The 17,033-nt window shown below is 49.8% G+C and overlaps 7 protein-coding genes across 7 annotated transcripts; 4 read left to right on the top strand and 3 right to left on the bottom strand.

Moving 5' to 3' along the window:
* Positions 1-1,178: 1,178 nt before the first annotated feature.
* UREG_07690 (uncharacterized protein) lies at positions 1,179-2,829 on the top strand (the record flags this gene model as incomplete). The annotated part of the gene is made up of 2 exons (XM_002582871.1): positions 1,179-1,459; positions 1,665-2,829. 2 exons carry the CDS (start codon positions 1,179-1,181, stop codon positions 2,827-2,829), a joined length of 1,446 nt encoding a protein of 481 aa, XP_002582917.1.
* A 545-nt stretch (positions 2,830-3,374) lies between these two features.
* On the bottom strand, positions 3,375-3,762 carry UREG_07689 (uncharacterized protein; the record flags this gene model as incomplete). Its single annotated transcript, XM_002582870.1, has 2 exons — positions 3,375-3,635; positions 3,700-3,762. 2 exons carry the CDS (start codon positions 3,760-3,762, stop codon positions 3,375-3,377), a joined length of 324 nt encoding a protein of 107 aa, XP_002582916.1.
* Positions 3,763-4,538: 776 nt separating this feature from the next.
* UREG_07688 (uncharacterized protein) lies at positions 4,539-5,006 on the top strand (the record flags this gene model as incomplete). The annotated part of the gene is made up of 2 exons (XM_002582869.1): positions 4,539-4,691; positions 4,758-5,006. 2 exons carry the CDS (start codon positions 4,539-4,541, stop codon positions 5,004-5,006), a joined length of 402 nt encoding a protein of 133 aa, XP_002582915.1.
* Positions 5,007-6,126: 1,120 nt separating this feature from the next.
* UREG_07687 (uncharacterized protein) lies at positions 6,127-8,316 on the top strand (the record flags this gene model as incomplete). Its single annotated transcript, XM_002582868.1, has 1 exon — positions 6,127-8,316. The coding sequence occupies one exon, from the start codon at positions 6,127-6,129 to the stop codon at positions 8,314-8,316; it is 2,190 nt and encodes a 729-aa protein (XP_002582914.1).
* A 206-nt stretch (positions 8,317-8,522) lies between these two features.
* UREG_07686 (uncharacterized protein) lies at positions 8,523-9,632 on the bottom strand (the record flags this gene model as incomplete). Its single annotated transcript, XM_002582867.1, has 3 exons — positions 8,523-8,953; positions 9,018-9,572; positions 9,602-9,632. The coding sequence occupies 3 exons, from the start codon at positions 9,630-9,632 to the stop codon at positions 8,523-8,525; spliced, it is 1,017 nt and encodes a 338-aa protein (XP_002582913.1).
* Positions 9,633-10,932: 1,300 nt separating this feature from the next.
* Positions 10,933-11,699, top strand: UREG_07685 (uncharacterized protein; the record flags this gene model as incomplete). The annotated part of the gene is made up of 2 exons (XM_002582866.1): positions 10,933-11,228; positions 11,297-11,699. The coding sequence occupies 2 exons, from the start codon at positions 10,933-10,935 to the stop codon at positions 11,697-11,699; spliced, it is 699 nt and encodes a 232-aa protein (XP_002582912.1).
* Positions 11,700-12,280: 581 nt separating this feature from the next.
* UREG_07684 (uncharacterized protein) lies at positions 12,281-15,786 on the bottom strand (the record flags this gene model as incomplete). Its single annotated transcript, XM_002582865.1, has 6 exons — positions 12,281-12,899; positions 12,954-13,512; positions 13,565-13,904; positions 13,961-14,943; positions 15,007-15,512; positions 15,641-15,786. 6 exons carry the CDS (start codon positions 15,784-15,786, stop codon positions 12,281-12,283), a joined length of 3,153 nt encoding a protein of 1,050 aa, XP_002582911.1.
* Between the last annotated feature and the right edge of the window lie 1,247 nt (positions 15,787-17,033).

The raw sequence follows: 17,033 nt of genomic DNA, 5'->3' as shown, positions 1-17,033 counted from the left end.
GATGTTGGGTTGTTGTGGGAAAGATTTTCAAGAAATTCGTTTTTTTTTTCTTTGGGCAGACAGACGAAGGGTCGAGCACGCCGAAATTTTCTGGTCTTAGCGCCGTTTTCGAGCTTTTTGCCGCCAGAGTGCCCTGCGGTGCTATACTGTAGCCTGGCTCTTACCTAACCGTGGGGTTATGCGCACAGTCGGGGCTGTTTTCGTCGCTCAAAGACCAATGCTACCAGCATCAACGTCCCTTCAATTGGCTGCTTTTCTGGCTGCTTTGCTTTCTTTCTCACTGGATATTGCCACTGGATGCTCACTGAGTCACTGCCATTCAATATCTGCACAGCAGAATCTCTACGAAGGACTATCCGCGTTGCCACACTTGCTGCATCTCCGCTTCGATGAAGAGCTACTAGCCTTTGTGGCGAGGAGAAGAGCAAATTCTGCATTCGGCAAGCAGCCCTCGAGCATCGGACTTGGACCAGCGTCGGTTCGTGGTGCGTAACCACCAGTGATGGACCTCAGCATTTACACAAATCAACACCTGCTACTATGGAGCCCCTGATGTTCTGACCCTTCTACTCTTGTCGAAGGTTGCTGGGGAAAGACCAGGCAGATGCTAACGGCACTTGCTATATCTAAGCCAAGTTCGATCTAAAAATACTGAAGACTTGCGGAAAATTCTACATGGGCAAAGATCCAGGAATTTCGGTGCTCGGACTTGGTGGCTATCGTGATTGCTTAGCGGCAGTGGCAGTACAAATTTCATATTTTTCAGTCTTGCTTGTTCGCTCCTTAAGTGTTGAGAGAACAACTTCAGCCATCCGGACTGTATACAATCCTCTGCCAGATTTTCTAGAGATAGACAGCAAGTAGTATCCAATGTAGCTTCTTGCTCTGGAACGAATTTGTCTCCTTGATACTCTGAAAGATAAGACAGTAGACTCTAGTAAATCTAGCATATAGCAATAGTCCACCCATTGAACCCATTAGCAATTGCTCAGTAGATTTGCTGCCATACTTGCATACCTAGCTACTCAGTATGACCATTTGCCATGCTGGTTGACTGTGATACTTCAAAACCACATCAAAAAAAATTCCCACAAACTTTATTGCACGGCTCCCTACACATCGTCCGGTGCTCTCCCAACCCCAAAACAATCCTACCGGCTCTTCACTTCCTTAAAGCCATGAATGGCATGCATTCTCTGGCCTCAGGAGCAGACTCTGCCCTTGACCTTCCCGAAGCCATCCCCACTCATCCCCTGGGCGTCAAACCATCCGGCAACGGCTTAACCGCCTCCTGGACCCTACGCTCTTCAATTGGATATTTTGGTATCTTGCCAGATGAGCTCATTTCGCTCCTGCTTGAATCCTTAGACGCGAAGGCATTGAGAAGATTGGGGGCTACATGCAAGGCATTGTATGCATTTACTCGGAGTGAAGAGCTGTGGAAAGGTATCTTTATAGAGTAGGTCAAACCAGGAGCTGAATCGTTTATGTGTTCTATATTTGATCAAGGCATTTTCCCGATTCCTTGGTACATACATAAGGGCACAGTATATTCTATGGCTTTGGCAAAATTATGCTATTTGGCTTGAGATAGCTATCCGGAGAAGGCCGTTTGAAAACTTTTATTCGTCTTCTTAAGAGAATTGAGCTGAGTGTGATTATAGGACATCGCCGCCAGACTTCACCTGGCGGGGCACATGGTATTCAACGTATCTCAACCTACCAGAGTCCAAGGTTGCTTCACCTGATTGCTCCCATCTCTTCTCAGATGTTCTCCATCGGCCATTCTATTGCGCCCATATCTCTCTCACCCCATACACTGAGAACATCCCCTCAAGAAATCAAATCACCCGGCTCAGCGACCTTACACCTACCGAATTCGAAGAATCATGGTCATATCGTCCATTCATCCTGACAGAGCCCGTCAGAAACTGGCCAGTGTATAAGACTTGGTCAATCGAAACGCTGGTCAAGCAATACAGCAACGCCCTATTCCGTGCCGAAGCCGTAGACTGGCCGTTACGCACTTATGTGGACTACATGAACAACAACTCCGACGAAAGCCCACTATACCTCTTCGACCGAAGTTTCGTAGAGAAAATGGGACTGTCTACCCACGGCCAAAATGCTTCATTTCAGCCACCATCGTGCTTTGGCGAAGATTTGTTCGGGGTCCTAGGCGCCCAACGTCCTGACAAGGAGTGGTTGATCATCGGCCCCGAGAGGAGCGGAAGCACGTTCCACAAGGATCCCAACGCGACCAGTGCGTGGAATGCCGTGATTAGCGGATCGAAATACTGGATCATGTTTCCCAGCTCGTCTTCTCTGCCTCCGCCTCCGGGAGTGTACGTCTCCGCGGATCAGAGCGAAGTTACCTCGCCACTCAGCATAGCCGAATGGCTGCTGAACTTCCATGCCGCCGCGCGCAAGATCCAAGGGTGTGTAGAGGCGATTTGCAGTGAAGGGGAGGTCCTGCATGTACCGTCTGGATGGTGGCATTTGGTCGTCAATTTGAGCCCCTGCATTGCCATCACCCAAAATTTCGTTCCGAAAAAGCATCTGGGCGCGGCGCTGGAGTTTCTAAAATACAAGAATGATCAGGTTTCTGGGTTCAGGAAGGATGTGGAAGATCCGTATGGAATGTTTGTCGAACGGATGAGGGAGGCGTACCCTGAATTACTAGAAGTTGCTCTTACAGAAATGGAGGGTAAAAAGAAGAGAAAATGGGATGAAATCGTCCACGGAAATGGAGAAGATGCAGAGGATGAAGCTACCGGAGGGTTTAGCTTTGGTTTTGGTGACGAGGGAAGCGATGTTGAAATTCCGTGATATTCAGTGCTGTGAAAAAGTAGATATCAAAATAAATCAACCCACTCATCGAATCATGCGTGTTCCATAATCTGCTTACAAAATTGGAAGCCAACCCTCTCCACTCGATATATACATGAGCATGTGAGCTAATCTTAGTGACACGAAGCGGATTTTGAAGCTGGCCCTGAGCTAAAGAGCAAATACCCCACGAAAGCGCCGATGCCAACAGAAATCATAACCCAGCCGTTGTAAGTCATAAATAGCAGCCTATACATCAATCAGTATTAAACGGTTTTCGCATTTAGAGCCACAACCAGGGACAACATACATGATGAAGAAGCTGTAAAACACTTGCACTCCATACAGCGCGCCAAGGGCAATCTTACTCCTCCGGTCGACATGTTGACTGTTAACATTCCTTGCTGGAAAGAGGAGTGAGCTTGATTCGTCGTCGTGATGATGGTTGTCTATCGGGTCATAGTCTTCTTTGTTCGATTGGAAGTGAATGAGGAGAGTTGTCCATAGTTCGATGCAATGAACGATCAAAACATTTCGTCAAGACATCAGGGGACTGGGCTGTATTGAGGTAGAAATGAGGCACTGAAGAAAAAAACATTTTGCATACCGGTAGCCGGGCCAGGGATGCCTGCTTTTGCGCCTCTGGCACAAGCACCCTCGTACCTCCGTGTTAGCTCCCTTACGGCTTCATATCCGGCGGTCAGGAGGATAACAGCGACAAGGGAAAAGAGTAGGGAGACGGGACCCGTGATGCGCCACTGACGGAATACCAGACAGAGGTTCTTTGTTGACCATGTAAACAGCATCTATGGATGTATATATTAGCTAACCCCGTAACGGTGATAAGAGTAAATGAGGGGCTATGCTCACGTTCATGCTGCACTGGTCCTTTCCCATGTCCATATCCCCGTGGCCCATGTGTCCGTGATCCATGCTGGTCGTTCCACAAGAGACAGCTGCCTGAAGTATTCGATCTGAGAGTAGCGATGAACTGTTTCAGAATATATACAGCCTCGTCAAGCCCAACCTCACTCAGAAGGAAAGCCAAAGATGCCGTTAAAAGACCGGAGGTGAAAAAACAATAGAATCCTGCAACCGAGTAGATCGCGACCCCAACCGGGAGGTATATATATATACAGGCGCGCCGGCGGAGAATTGATGAGATGCAACGGGCCGGCAGCGCATGGAAGCGATGATGCCGTGAAACCGGCATGCAAACCAAGCAAACAGCCCTGTCAACTGCCTCAAAAGCTCTCAAGCAGTGTCACCTTAGCCGTGAACTCCAATGGTAACTAGTCCTGACTCCCGCAACTTGCTCTTCATTCAAGACACAAACTTCATTCCCCCCTTTCTACTGCACTTTCCAAGAGCAAGGATTCATGGCGGAAAATATCCCCCCCTCCACCGCCGCCGTCGCGGCCGGCACCGCACCTGCGACTGGGCCCAACCCAGCAGACCAAGCTCCTACCCGAGGAGTGCCATATTATGAAAAGCTACGCAAGGAGTTACGTGAAACTTTACAAAAGAAGCGATTGTTGGATAGGAATCTCGTAAGGACTTCCCGGCCTCGCAATGTAGCGCAAACCACTCACGTGCAGCACTGGTAGAGCAGCCTGGAAGAATCGATCTACCGCTTCGAACAGTCGTATCTCGAAGAAACCGGCGCGGGGAATATAATCAAAGGGTTTGACAATTACATCAAGGGCTCCATGGGAACGTCCGGTCTGAGCGCAACCAGCGGACTTGGCTCCTCGTTCGGCGGCATCGGAGGTGGAACTGGTGGTGGACCTACCACAAGGAGAAAAGCACAGGTGTCGGATTCAGACAGGGTGTTTTCGCGGAGCTCCGCTAGCTTTATGAGAGTAGGCGAATCCTTCTCCATCAGAAGTACAGAACCGAGGAGCTGACCCCGGCTGATACTTGAATAGGATTCTCCAGCTCCATCAAGCACGCATACGACGCCCTCCCACGCTCCGACACCAACGTACTCAGGCCCCGGTGGCAAAGCTGATAAGGACGGCAAAGATGTTTCTGCACCAAATAGTGTGAAAGGAAGCGCGGCGAGCAAGAACAAGAAGAAATCCAACGGTGCAGCTCGAGAGAGAGAAGATGATGAGGAAGGCGAAGTAAAACCGCCCGTTAAACGGTTGAAGATCACATATGGGAGGGGGGATTGAGGGAAAGAAGCTCACCTTTTTCCCGGACTTGTTTTTCTCTTGGCAACATAAATGGAACTGGGACTTGCTGGGCTTGATATGTTAGTTTGGAGGATAACATGCTGATTGTGGGTTGCAAGCATAAGCGACGGTGTTATTGATGGTATTTTTACTTCCATATATGTATGATCAGCTTTTTAAGGTGGTGAGAACTGACTTTCGACTACAAGTTGGCTACAGACAAATTACTACGAGAGCATGATTGGCGTTTTGGTATAGAATCGATGCGTTGTCGGCATCCGGAATGCGAATCAGCACGGACAACCCCGCATCCAACCAACCCTTCAATTCCTCAGACGAAAACAAGAGCGCGGGTGCCTGTGCGCCGAAATCCCGGATGTATTTCCTCGTGTCTTGGACACGGCTGGAAAGAATGAAGAGACCCTCGATTGCGAGACTGGCAATACTTTTGTGTTAGTCACCAACCTCCCTTGCTCAACGCAACTCCTCCAGCCCCGAACCAGACCTTTTCCGCGTTCCCGGAATTAGTTATGCCCTGGTCAGTTTAGTGCGGAGCCCTGACATTTGTCACCTGCAGCTCATTCCAACCTTGCTGTTACCCATATTTCTAACCGAAACACGATGATTCCTCTTGAAGCTGGAGCCGTATTCTCAGTTCTGATCCAGAAGGCTCTTGTCAGTCTGCACGATCGTTGTCTCTCATGTTGCCGGCCCTTTTTCGCGAGTGCGAGTCAGGGCTGAGTCTTCCGGGCGCTGAGAACCAGCCACTCAGAGCCAAGAACGAGTCATGTTCTTAAGGTTAAGGCCTCTTCCTGTTGTTGAAGCGTGATTGGCTGAGAGAGCGAGCCGTTAACCAACTCTGGTATATAGTGGGTCTGCCAAGACGGCTCACCTCCTTTTCCGCAACCCAAGTCTCTTGGTCGCGGGCCTCAAAACAAAACCCAGCTGCAGGTCTCCAGGCCGCAGCCTTACAAGACCCTTGGGGGCTTCCAATGTAAATGAAGCATGTGGCTCGTATCTGCCGCGTCCCAGTCCTTAAATAGGGCTGGAGGCCCGACAGATTGCGACTCACAGAGCGTTTTTCACTGTCGATTCGGCCCCAGCCTCTTTATCTTTCGAGATGGAGCCGGGCACGGGCGACAAGTCAGTCGCTGTGCACGATACTGAACTCCCTCGTAAAGAGGGCAATGATCAGTCAAGCCTCCTCCTTGCCCCGTCCGATAAGGAAGCACAGTCTCCCTTGGAGGAATCGAGCCTAGCCAACTATAAATTCAAACGATATATTTTCCGTGCGGTTCTCAACGTCCTCGGCCCCGTCATCGTTACTCTATTCTACTTTCTTATTCTGAGGTACTATCTGTGGGAGCCCGCTGAGAACGAGATCATTCCCTCTCGACCTGTGGATGCGAAGGGGGTGTTCTTCGCATGGCTTATTCTCGGCATCTTCGTCCTCGATTGGGCAAAGGCTGGCGTTGCTGGATTTGAAGCGACTGCCCTGATGAAGCCAGAATATGCGCCAGCAGATGGCCACAAACTCATGTGGCACATTGACCGTGGCTGGGGCTCCTTGAGCACTTGGTGGCAGGTGTTGCTCCTCACCTTTGGATACGTCGGAAAGAAAATACGAAAGAGACCCGCTCAGTGGGAAGGACCTGGGCTGCTCTGGTTCTATCTGGCATTTAGCAGCATTTTATTCTACGCAGCGGTGCCACTTTCTGGTCTATCCATGGACCCCTCTGAGGCCTTTGTGCTCGGCAGTCGTCCCATCACGATCGTAGGCACCAACCAGTCTACTTTTGACTCACAGCCTTCGAATGCCATCGCTGAATTGGCGAGTTACAGCTGGCGACAAGGTCGTTCGACGACTCCCGAACAACCGACCATTCTCTATGCTCCTGACGGGACCCAGAATGTCAGCAGTACGTTTTACGAGGATGTCATCCGGTCGGACTATCAGAGTCGTCTATTGAATAGTTCCAGTCCTCTAAACCACACGATTACGTTTTTCTCCGGTCCCGAGGTCGGTGAACGAGCGCATGGTAGGGCATGGGGAATGCTGACGAACATTTCCTGTATGCCTGTCCACCCCTATCGGGACCTTGAGCTGCTCAAGGTTACTGCTATCAATAACTGGACCAGTACTCCTTGGACTATAACGTCACAGGACTATGCCAATGGAACCTATTTACCGTACATTTCAAGCGGATCACAGCCGGTGCATTTTGCGCATGGGGAAGGTCTGGGCGTCAAGTACCAATATGTCATGGCAAGCGACCTGGACATATCTTATGGGATTCCAGCTTATACTAACGAAACGAACATGCCTGTTTCAGGAGCGGTAGAAATGGTTCTGTGGCAGGCGTACGACACGGAAACTGGCTATATTCCTGACCAGACATTCAAAAATCTATCATCTCACCCGTTAGTTCAATCTTCTTTCTCAAAGATGGATAACAGGACCTACCTGGGATACGGCGTGCGCTGCTACGCGACCTCCACAACCGGCCAAGCCACGATCTCGCCGATAACAAATACCTTTAAAGACTTCAAGCAAGAAGCAGCGGAACTAGTTGCCGCCCGTTACAAGCTAACGTCCATCTTCTCGTACTCGGGAGTGGTGGCAATGCCGGTGCTTGTCTTTGCCGCATTCACAACAGTCAACGTCGGCTACCAGGGCCCTCCCAAGTGCGACACCGTCTCCATCATCTGCAATGGCTGGGTTGGCGCCAACCTAGCCACCAACGGAGTCCCCCAATTCACTCCCATCCAAGCAGCGCCACCGGACTCTGGCCTCGAATACATCGGTGGGTACATGCAGTACCCAACCATCTCTCCCGAGCGCATGAACCTAGCCATGTACAAGCTCTTCGGCGAGGTCTCCATCGCCGCCATGGCCTCCGGCCCAGGGAACTGGACCTCCACCCCCAACGCAACCTCCGACCTGGGCCTCTTCGGCCTCGAGCCCGCCAACGACATCGTCCAGGGCCGCGTGCCGTACCACGTCGTCCTCGTGCTGCTCCTGCTGTGGGCCGTCGTCACCATCGTACCGCAGCTGCTACTGCCAGGGTTCTTTCTGGAGCGCCGCTGGGGCGAGACGCTGGATGGCTTCACGATGTTCCGGTTTGGTGCGGAATGGAAAGAGACTGTGCACAAGTTGCGGTCGACGGAGCTGGATGACCCGGGCACGATGGCTCTAAGTGAGGTTCCGGGAATGATTGGGGATATGAATGCTGGAGAAGGCGGGACGGGATTTGTAGGGTTGAGTCGAGAGAAGGCGAGTCTGAGGAAGGTGTATAGCTACGCGCGGTGATGGGTGGTTGGTATATGATTAATTTATTTGGGCTTTTCGCCTTGATGATGATGCTTTGAGGGAACGTTTGTGATTCATTTTTTACGACTTGATTTTATACAAGGCCTTGAATTAGAGGGTGAACATCAGAGTGTCCTTGAACTACTAACTAAGTACATGAATTCCCTTGAGTGTCCTTAAGCCTCCTCCGTCCATCTCGTCTAGACTTAGCGCTTTTTCGCCTTCCCCTTGTCCACGGTGGCGGCAGCGGCTTTGGTCTTACTTCGAGTTGATCGAAAGCTCTCGGGTTCAACAAAATCAACGGAGCGCAGCGGGAGCTTATGAAGGCTGTCTACGGCTCTGCTTTTAACACTTTGCAAACTTTCTTTGACTTCCTTTTTAATGATACTGGTCTCCGTCAACTTTTTGGCAAACCATGGCTTTTCACCGCCCGCCTCTACCTTAGACTGCAGGAGGAATAGACCCTGGCGAACAGTGCATCCGGACGGGGATGGAGTTCTATCGAAAGGGATGGGCGGAGAGCAGTACATCACTTCCTGGTTGTTTTGTACATCTCGTTTCAAGAACAAAGTATGCGTGTAGTTGGTCAGAAACCCCCATTTCAACTCGAGCTCAATCATGTAGTTTCCGACTTGGCCTGTATAGGTGGTCAGAAACAGAAATGTTATAACTTATGAAATATATACGAGAGGGCTGCTTACCAAGGATGTGCCTCATACTCATTTCATCTTCAGTCGCGCCAGTTTGCAGCGCAAGCTTAAGATTGTTGAACGGGGGAGCGAATGCGTGCTTCCAAGGGGTCTTGATCTCTCCGATGAACCAAGGAATACCCGTCTTCTCCTCCATATAGGCATAGTCAGGGATGAGACGAGTTCTTTTCCGACCATCAGTGTCGTTATCGTCGGTCGGCTCCTCGGGTTTTGCTTTTGCTTTCCCTTTTCCCTTCCCCTTCGCGGCGTCGACTTCTTCAGCTGATATTTTATTTTGGGTGGACGGAAAAGTAGTTGCCTGCCTGTTTGTTGCTTTCCAGTCTCCGAAGATGCCATTAAGCCCTTGCTCTTTTCCAACAGCTGACATTGGATTCAACGCATGAGCGACGTATTTTGCACTAATCGAAATCTCTTCACCGCATAAAAAATGATCTCCCGCAAGGAGGTGGTGCTCGGATATATCGTTGCCATCGGGAAGTGCAAAATCGACGATTTTGTTTTTCCAATGGGCCTTTTCAAAGTTGGCAATGGCCTCTAGTTCGAAGTCTTCCCAGATTCTAACCTCGCCGACGTACCACAATGAGTGGATGGAGGTGCTCTGGACATGTCGTGTAGAGTTATCGCGATACCCCAGGAGAGGCCGAAGGGTCACTTCTCGGGGATCTAGTCCCTTAACTTGCACGTACATTGGCTCGGATTGAACGGAGCTGGTGCGAGGTCAGTTTGGGCCGACAGCGAACGGTTTTGGAAAAGAAGGATAGATTGTAGTCACTTGATCTTTGGTGATGAGTAGATTTCAAAGTCCAAGGGGGAGATATAGCAGTTTATATAGGGCCCATCGACGTCCATCTGGAAGGAGGTTCCAGCGAGGCACTCATTGATCCTCTGAACCTATCAGGAACGGGCGCTTAAGGAGGCTCAAGGTCTTTCCAGAGGGAAGTGAAGGGAGTTGAATGCCGTGCCATAATGCAGCCTGCAGGAAAAGCGCCAACGCAAGGAGCATCACAGCCTTCATCCCTCTTTGGAAACGCTCCGATATAAAAAAGGGGTATTTGGAATCAAACAGCCCGCCGCCAGCCAGTGAAAGAAGTCAACGAAAGCGCCGAGTGAGCCATCGATGTTGGGAAAAGCACTCGGTACGTTCAGGCCCATATTCCCCGGCATCTTACTGTAGTTCCACGGACAAAAATAGGCACTCTGACGCCGTAATGTGGTCGAGCCCCAATGCTAGTCAAAGGGCCTGTCTCAACGACATAGGCGGCAGAGGGGAGCATTGGCTGAGAATGAATTCCAACAGGGTGGCTCAGATGTGATCTGTGTGCATAGACACCTGATTATTGATCATCTGTCAATTCTAGCCTTGTGTTGATGGTCATTGAATCGGCCAGAAACGGGTGGCCCAGGGCGCTTAGCTAGTTATCTCAGGCTGCTTAGTTAACTATCTCAGACATTCTTGGACGGGGACTGCATTCAACAACAATACCTTCACAACACGTCTCAAAGATCTTTAAAGAGCCTCAATTAGCATAGTGAACTGGCCAAAGACCTGCATCTTGTGATTCTGTTTGTTTCTCTCACGGCAAATGGATGTCAGCGAGCTTGAAGGTGACCTCCTCGAGCTCTATGAGCATCGGGAGTCCACCTGGGTGCCGGGAATTAACAGTGTGCATTTTGAAGATTCGAACTCCCGGTGGAAGTTTGGTCCTATCTTCGCCGAACGCGAAACATCTCGATATGACGAGATGTTTGAACAATACATCAGTGAGGTTGCTGCTACATGTGTTGTGACACAGGTCGAAGGCCCCAATCCCGGCCTCCAAGGCATTGCAAAGATCCACATGCAGTGAGTAACTTATACATAACTCCCCCCTTGTCTTAGTCTACTTTGGCTCTGTGCTGATCCAAAATGTCAAGAATCCCGGACGACGAGGACGACCCGTCCTCCACAGTACCCGCCCGTTCAAGCTACCGCTTGGCTATGGAGTTTTATATCCTGGAGAAGCTGACGCAAATGGGCTGCACTTGCACTCCCAAGCTCCTGGACAGCTTCTTCTCGGTTCAAACAGAGGATCTCCCTGTCCCCGGAGGCTTTTTTGCTATCATAGTGATGGAACGACTCCCAGGGCGCAATCTTGCCAATTTTGGGGATCTGCCTATGGCGGAAAGGGACCAGGTTCGGATTGCGTTTGGGAAAGCATTGCGGTATTCATCTTCCAAACCAGGCGTGGAATCAGACCATTTTTGGCTAACGCAACCTTGCCCTTCTTAAGTGAATTTTTCGCTCTTGGATTTCGACATGAAGACCCCGATCGCCGTAACGTGATGTGGGATCCTAAAAACAAAAAATGGTACGTTTGTGTTCCCCTCGCCCTTCTCGGGTCTGTGGCCCGAAGCCTCAATCACTCATGCGTTGCTCACCTGTTCGGTAGCTATATCATTGACTTTGAATATGCATACCATGTCAAGGACGCCGATTCTGCAAAGTTCACGCCGATGGTACATTACCCTCTTTGGGGTCTAGCAGGGCCCATGATCAATACCAGTCTCGGTGGCTTGGACCCCATGGTTCCCTGTGAGATACCTACTATCAGAGATCCAGATGATGAGACACTTGAACGGATGGCGGCCGAGGCGGCAGGAAAGCCGTTAAAGCCCCAGGTGATATTACGATAGGATGGCAACCTGGGAGAAGTAAACTAGCTTCGTCGAGTTTGAATTTGCTACGCCCTTTTTAATGCAACCTATTAAGAACACGTAACCTGTGGGCTCAAATTGGAATGAACTAATCTAGAAACTCATGGCTTGAGAACAGGAATTAGCCTAGTAAAGGTATGTGAGCTGTGCTGTTCTAGTCAAACTACTAGCCAAGTTGAAGCTTTACAAAACCCCAGAGGCTCTGCCCAGGAAGTTTGTTTGGCGCTGTTGATCAAAGGCCTCTCAGCTTCATCTCGATTCTGGCGTAAGAGAGCCACCTCCCGAAGTAGCGTGGAGGTATTTGGTTACCTGCTGGCTTCAGTATTCACATGGATTTTCAGATGACCCCTAATTCGTTTTGATATCATATATATCCATTGTAGACAACTAGCTCTCTATGCGTCTGCGTGTATTAACTGTTGCTCGGATAAGACACATAGTTAATTGAACCCAAAGAGCTGCTTGCCTCCTTCGAAATGAAAACACAGAGTAGGTCAAGCCCCTTAAAAATACATAGGGTAAAATGTACGCGAACGCGGAAGCAATCTCCTGTGATGCATTCAAAGCTGCAATCGGTAGGTTGCTACTTCAAACGGCCTCAGCTCAATGTCAATCTTTGACACGTTTTTCCCTTCTTCGACTTTCAAGCTTTCCAGATCATCCTCCAGAAGATTGCATTTATACACCTTCCGAATGGGTAGTCTCACTTCAATAGTGCCACGACTCTTGCCGCCCATTGAATCATAGATTCGTAAAATGATGCTTCTGCTTGATCGTTGCTCAAGCTCTCCGCGGGAAACGTCCTCGTCGTCCTCACCACGCTTGATCGTATCAAGAATAAGATTGGGTGCACCAGTCAGCTTGATAGCTTTGAAGAGGTCGTCGGCCTCGATTCCCGATTGTGCTTGTAAGACTAAGGGGTTGTTGAAATTATAGCCAGCGCGGACAGTGCGGTAATCGAGAGGTCCCGTATGAGGCATAATTGCATAGCGAATGTGATGGCGACCAATATCCGCATTAGCATCGGGGGCTTTGGGGGCACGAAGGAGGGATAAGCGCATCAAGTTTCCACACGTGGCAAAGCCATACTTGGAATCGTTCAGAATAGAGACTCCATAATCGCTCTCGGACAAATCAGCCCACTTGTGGCAGCAGACTTCAAATTTCGCCATGTCCCAGCTAAAACCATGTCAGAGAGACAATCCACCTTAGAGTGCAAGGGGGCTACCATACCTTGTATTGTAATGGGTTGGTCTTCTAGTGACAGCATACTGTGTTTCGTATGATGCTTCTGTGTTAGTAATGTCCACAGGGAATTCAACTTTGAGGAATTTCATATTCTCCCGCCATTCCACTTCACAGTTCATTTCAACATATGCTGGGACGTCTCCAGACTCAGATGTCAGACTGATAGTGGTTTTAATCCAGCTAGCATCACTAATCTTCGTTTCAGTCACCACGCTGACTCTGTGAGGCCCTTTTTCTGCAATCTTAGTGGTGCCTGATTGCAGCTCCTTGCGGGAATCTAGATGATAAACCTCCACATCCCAAGCCTGCCAGTAAAGAGGTTTGTCGTCAAATATGACAAACTGATTCGCTTTCTTTCCTCTGGGTATGATTTCTCTGTCAGCTTTCACATCCACAAGTGAGGTTATAACTCCGTTGGAGACTCGCAGGCTTAATGCATCGCTTTTCAGTTGAAACACCCCCTCTTCAATTTCTGTCACACTTAGCGATGTCTTCTGCGAAGTGCTTAGGGGTTCTGCAGATACAACCCCTGTGCCTCCTCTGACTAACGCATATTGTTGCGTTGTTGAAGCTGGTGTTTCGCCGTTGATTTTTACAATTTCCGATCGACTCCAAGGTAATGAATTGACTGCTATAAGCTTCTGCTCGGAATTCTTTTCTTGCGAGAAACCGAGAGTCTTCGAAGCTTCGGCTTTGAGGATTTTTGGCAGTCGCGAAAACTTCAGCGTAGATTTTGTCCGAATCATCGTAACACATCTCGATAGAACTCCCGAGCAGACAGTTGTGGAACTCGCATAGCAGTACGGATTCCCACATATCATCTAGCGCTTTCTTGGGGTATTTGTAGTCTGAATCTTTCAAAGTAGCAAGAGTTGCCAGCAGCTCAAGGTCGCGGAGCACAAACTCCGCTTGCCGATTGTTACGCTTATTATTCGCCTGGGTTGTGTATGTGCACGGTGTAATTCAAAGTACAATTCACCATACCAAGTTACGAATTCAGTTCCGGAAGCCGCTTTCGCTTCAAGCTGACTGTAAAAGTCGTCAACCGAGCCACCCATTGTGACTCTTGGCAAAAGTCCGACTTGGTCGCTCAGGCCACGAAGACGTCGAAGCTTTTCGATATGCTCGAAGGTAGGACCGCCACCGCCATCGCCTTTTCCGAAGACAAGAAGAGACGTGTTGTCTTGGTCCATTGACTTGTGTTGTGAGATGCTGCGTTTGACATCTCCAAAATGGGCGCTGGCGGTATATGTTTCCGCAGGCGTCATGTGGCACAGGACTTGACTACCATCGGGGGAAACCCAGTTGAACGTTGTGTGGGGGAAGTTGTTGATGTTGTTCCAGCTCAGCTTCTGCGTGAAAAATCGGCTCATCCCAGCAAGTCTACACAGTTGAGGCAGCTGCGAAGAATAGCCAAACGTGTCTGGAAGCCAAAAGGTCGAACATCTCTGACCGAAGCGACTTTCGAAGTACCGTTGGCCGTACAAGAATTGGCGAACTAATGATTCACCGCTAGGTAAATTGGTATCGTGTTCCACCCAGGAACCGCCAATTGGTTGGAAGTGGCCTTTTTTGACCCAGCCCTTTACCCGGTCAAAAGCGTAGGGATAGCCCTCTTCCAGCCATTTGAACTGCTGCGCCTGGGAGCAGCAAAACCGGAATTCGGGGTAGCGTTCCATTAGGTCGCACTGGGTTGACCAAGATCTGGCTACTTTGCGTTTTGTCTCCGCGAACGGCCAAAGCCAGCAAGAGTCGATATGGCAGTGGCCAATACCAAATACAAGGGATTTGCCCTCGGTTTTATAGACATCTGGAGAGTTTACTCGAGTGCCTATGTATTCTTCAGCAATCTTACGAGCAGCTTTGATAGCTTCTTGACTTCCATTGCCGTCGATAAAAGCGTCCATCATAGCATTGCCGATTCGCAACGCTTCATGCGACTGCCATGAATCGCCTGGGAATTCTCTTGCGGCGTCTAGGCGTAATTGATCAGTACATCAACACCTACGAAAATAATTAGCGAGTAGTTATAACTCACCTCCGATCATCCAGAAGTCATAATACAACGCACGAGCCTCAAGATTGATAGCAGTAATCCTTGCTGTATTAAGGCGGAAGTATCTGTTCGGATTGGGTGGCTGAATGATATCGCCATTCGCGTTTCCAAACATGCCATTGCATGCCATTTCAATGTAAAATACGTGCTCCTTTCCGTCTCGAAAGCCATCAGGTATTATCCACTCGACTCTTTCGCCTCCACCAGTTAAGCCCTGCAGAGGATTGCCGTCTTCAGACCAGACCATACCCTCGTTGTTGGCATCCCAATGGAACTCCAAGCGCTCCTTTTTCCTCATGTCTTCCGGGATTGTGAGTCGGATTTTGAACCAATGAGTCGACCAGCTAGGGCCGAAAACCTCCCCCCTTTTCGTTGGCTTGAACTCTTTGGACACGACATGCTTGAAAGCCGGCCTCTCCAGATTCGGGACCGAATACACGGAGAGTTTGACATGTTGCTCGTCATCATTTGTAGCCTCGAAATACTTGCTAGACGCCACAAAGCACAAGCAATCGCGAGGCCTTGGTTAGCTTAAGATCTCTCAAGTAGTCAATCACAAAGCAACCTTGACTGATAGCGCAGACGCAGCAGTGATACGAGATTTCAGATGACGTACGCAACCAGATTATGCCCCTGGTATTGCCCTGTTGCTGTAAACTGGCGAAGGCGATCTTTGTAGATGCCACTGATCTTTTGACCCACTGGCTTTTCAGCGAAGGGCGGATAGTTGCTTGGAGCTCCTCGCGGCGCCTCCCCGCCCATGGTTGCCAGTAGGTAGGTGGTTAGTGCTTGGTTTGGTGTTTGCTGATCCACGAATTGTAAGACAACTTGATGCTCTTTCAATTGACCAACAGTGGTGCTCTCATGGCGTCTGAGACTGCGATCGAGAGCTGGGGAGAAAGAGAGGACGGCAGGCGGTTTATATGTCTCTTGCGTTGGAGGAAGAGTGATGGAGAGTCGTGGCCCAGCTGTCGAAAAGCGGGGTTAACTAACTAGCTACTTAGCTCACTCCTGGTCCCCATTGCGGCTTCTCTCACGTCAGGCTCTCCGTCTTCATGATTCACGATCCCAGTCGAGCAGGGGTGCAGTGTGGTCTCAAGACTCGAGACCCAGGGCCAAGTGTATCAGCTGCAGAGCCGGATCTTTTTGAAGGTATGTTACAAAATTGCATGCTGAAGTTTTTATATGTTTACCCAGTGTGCTTACGCTGGATAGCTTCCTGTAACCAGATTCGACTCCTCATATACTCCGTACGTTCTCCAGGATCTACGTGCGGTGGGCTGTCCCGGCGCTTCATCAAATCAGCCCGACTTACCGTCGAGAACCCACGATCGCTCCTCCGGACACACGTAAACAATCTACTCCGTATGGTATAACACTACCTGTTGATGCCTTATGGTTAGAGATGGCACTCAAACCGTGACTCTTGTTGGTCACCTGTCTGACAATTGGGAGATTTATGATCGACAAGAGCAGGAATCATCATGCCGACTAGAAACCGTTTCAATCCTTGCCCCTCAACTTATCCGCTGATGACCGGGTTGATGGTGTTTTGTGTAACAGCCTGCAGAGACTGGGCACATGAACAATGGAGGGCTTTGTCTGTTCTGATAAGACTAGGAAACACAAGACCAAGGAGGACCAAGTTCTAGACCTTGGTGTGAAATCGCTGTCGTGCTATCACGTATCGTAAATCACGAGCGTGTGAAGGCGCGTCTGTCGCTGCAGTGGCAAACATCATTCCGATGTACTCGTGTAGTTGATGGCCTTGATTGCGTCTATTGCTCCGCTGTGGAACCCCTTCTTCCCGGTTCTGCTTGAGGTGGAGTATCAGGGCCGTGTTCGCCTTGGAGCGCAGGACTCTGTATGCCTGGCGAACAGGCTGTAAATTGAGTGTTAGCCAACAATTTCCCATCGAATAGCACAGGAAAGGCCAGTAGCAAAGACCTGCTCGAGTGCCTCCTCCGGATCGCACCCCGTCATCTCCGCCAGTGATGTGCAATCAACCG

This window comes from Uncinocarpus reesii, genomic scaffold (assembly GCF_000003515.1).
Source record: "Uncinocarpus reesii 1704 scaffold_5 genomic scaffold, whole genome shotgun sequence".
In the NCBI taxonomy this organism is placed as follows: domain Eukaryota; kingdom Fungi; phylum Ascomycota; class Eurotiomycetes; order Onygenales; family Onygenaceae; genus Uncinocarpus; species Uncinocarpus reesii.
The sequence above is the reverse complement of the archived record's forward strand: the minus strand, read 5'-3'. Positions and strand labels throughout refer to the sequence as shown.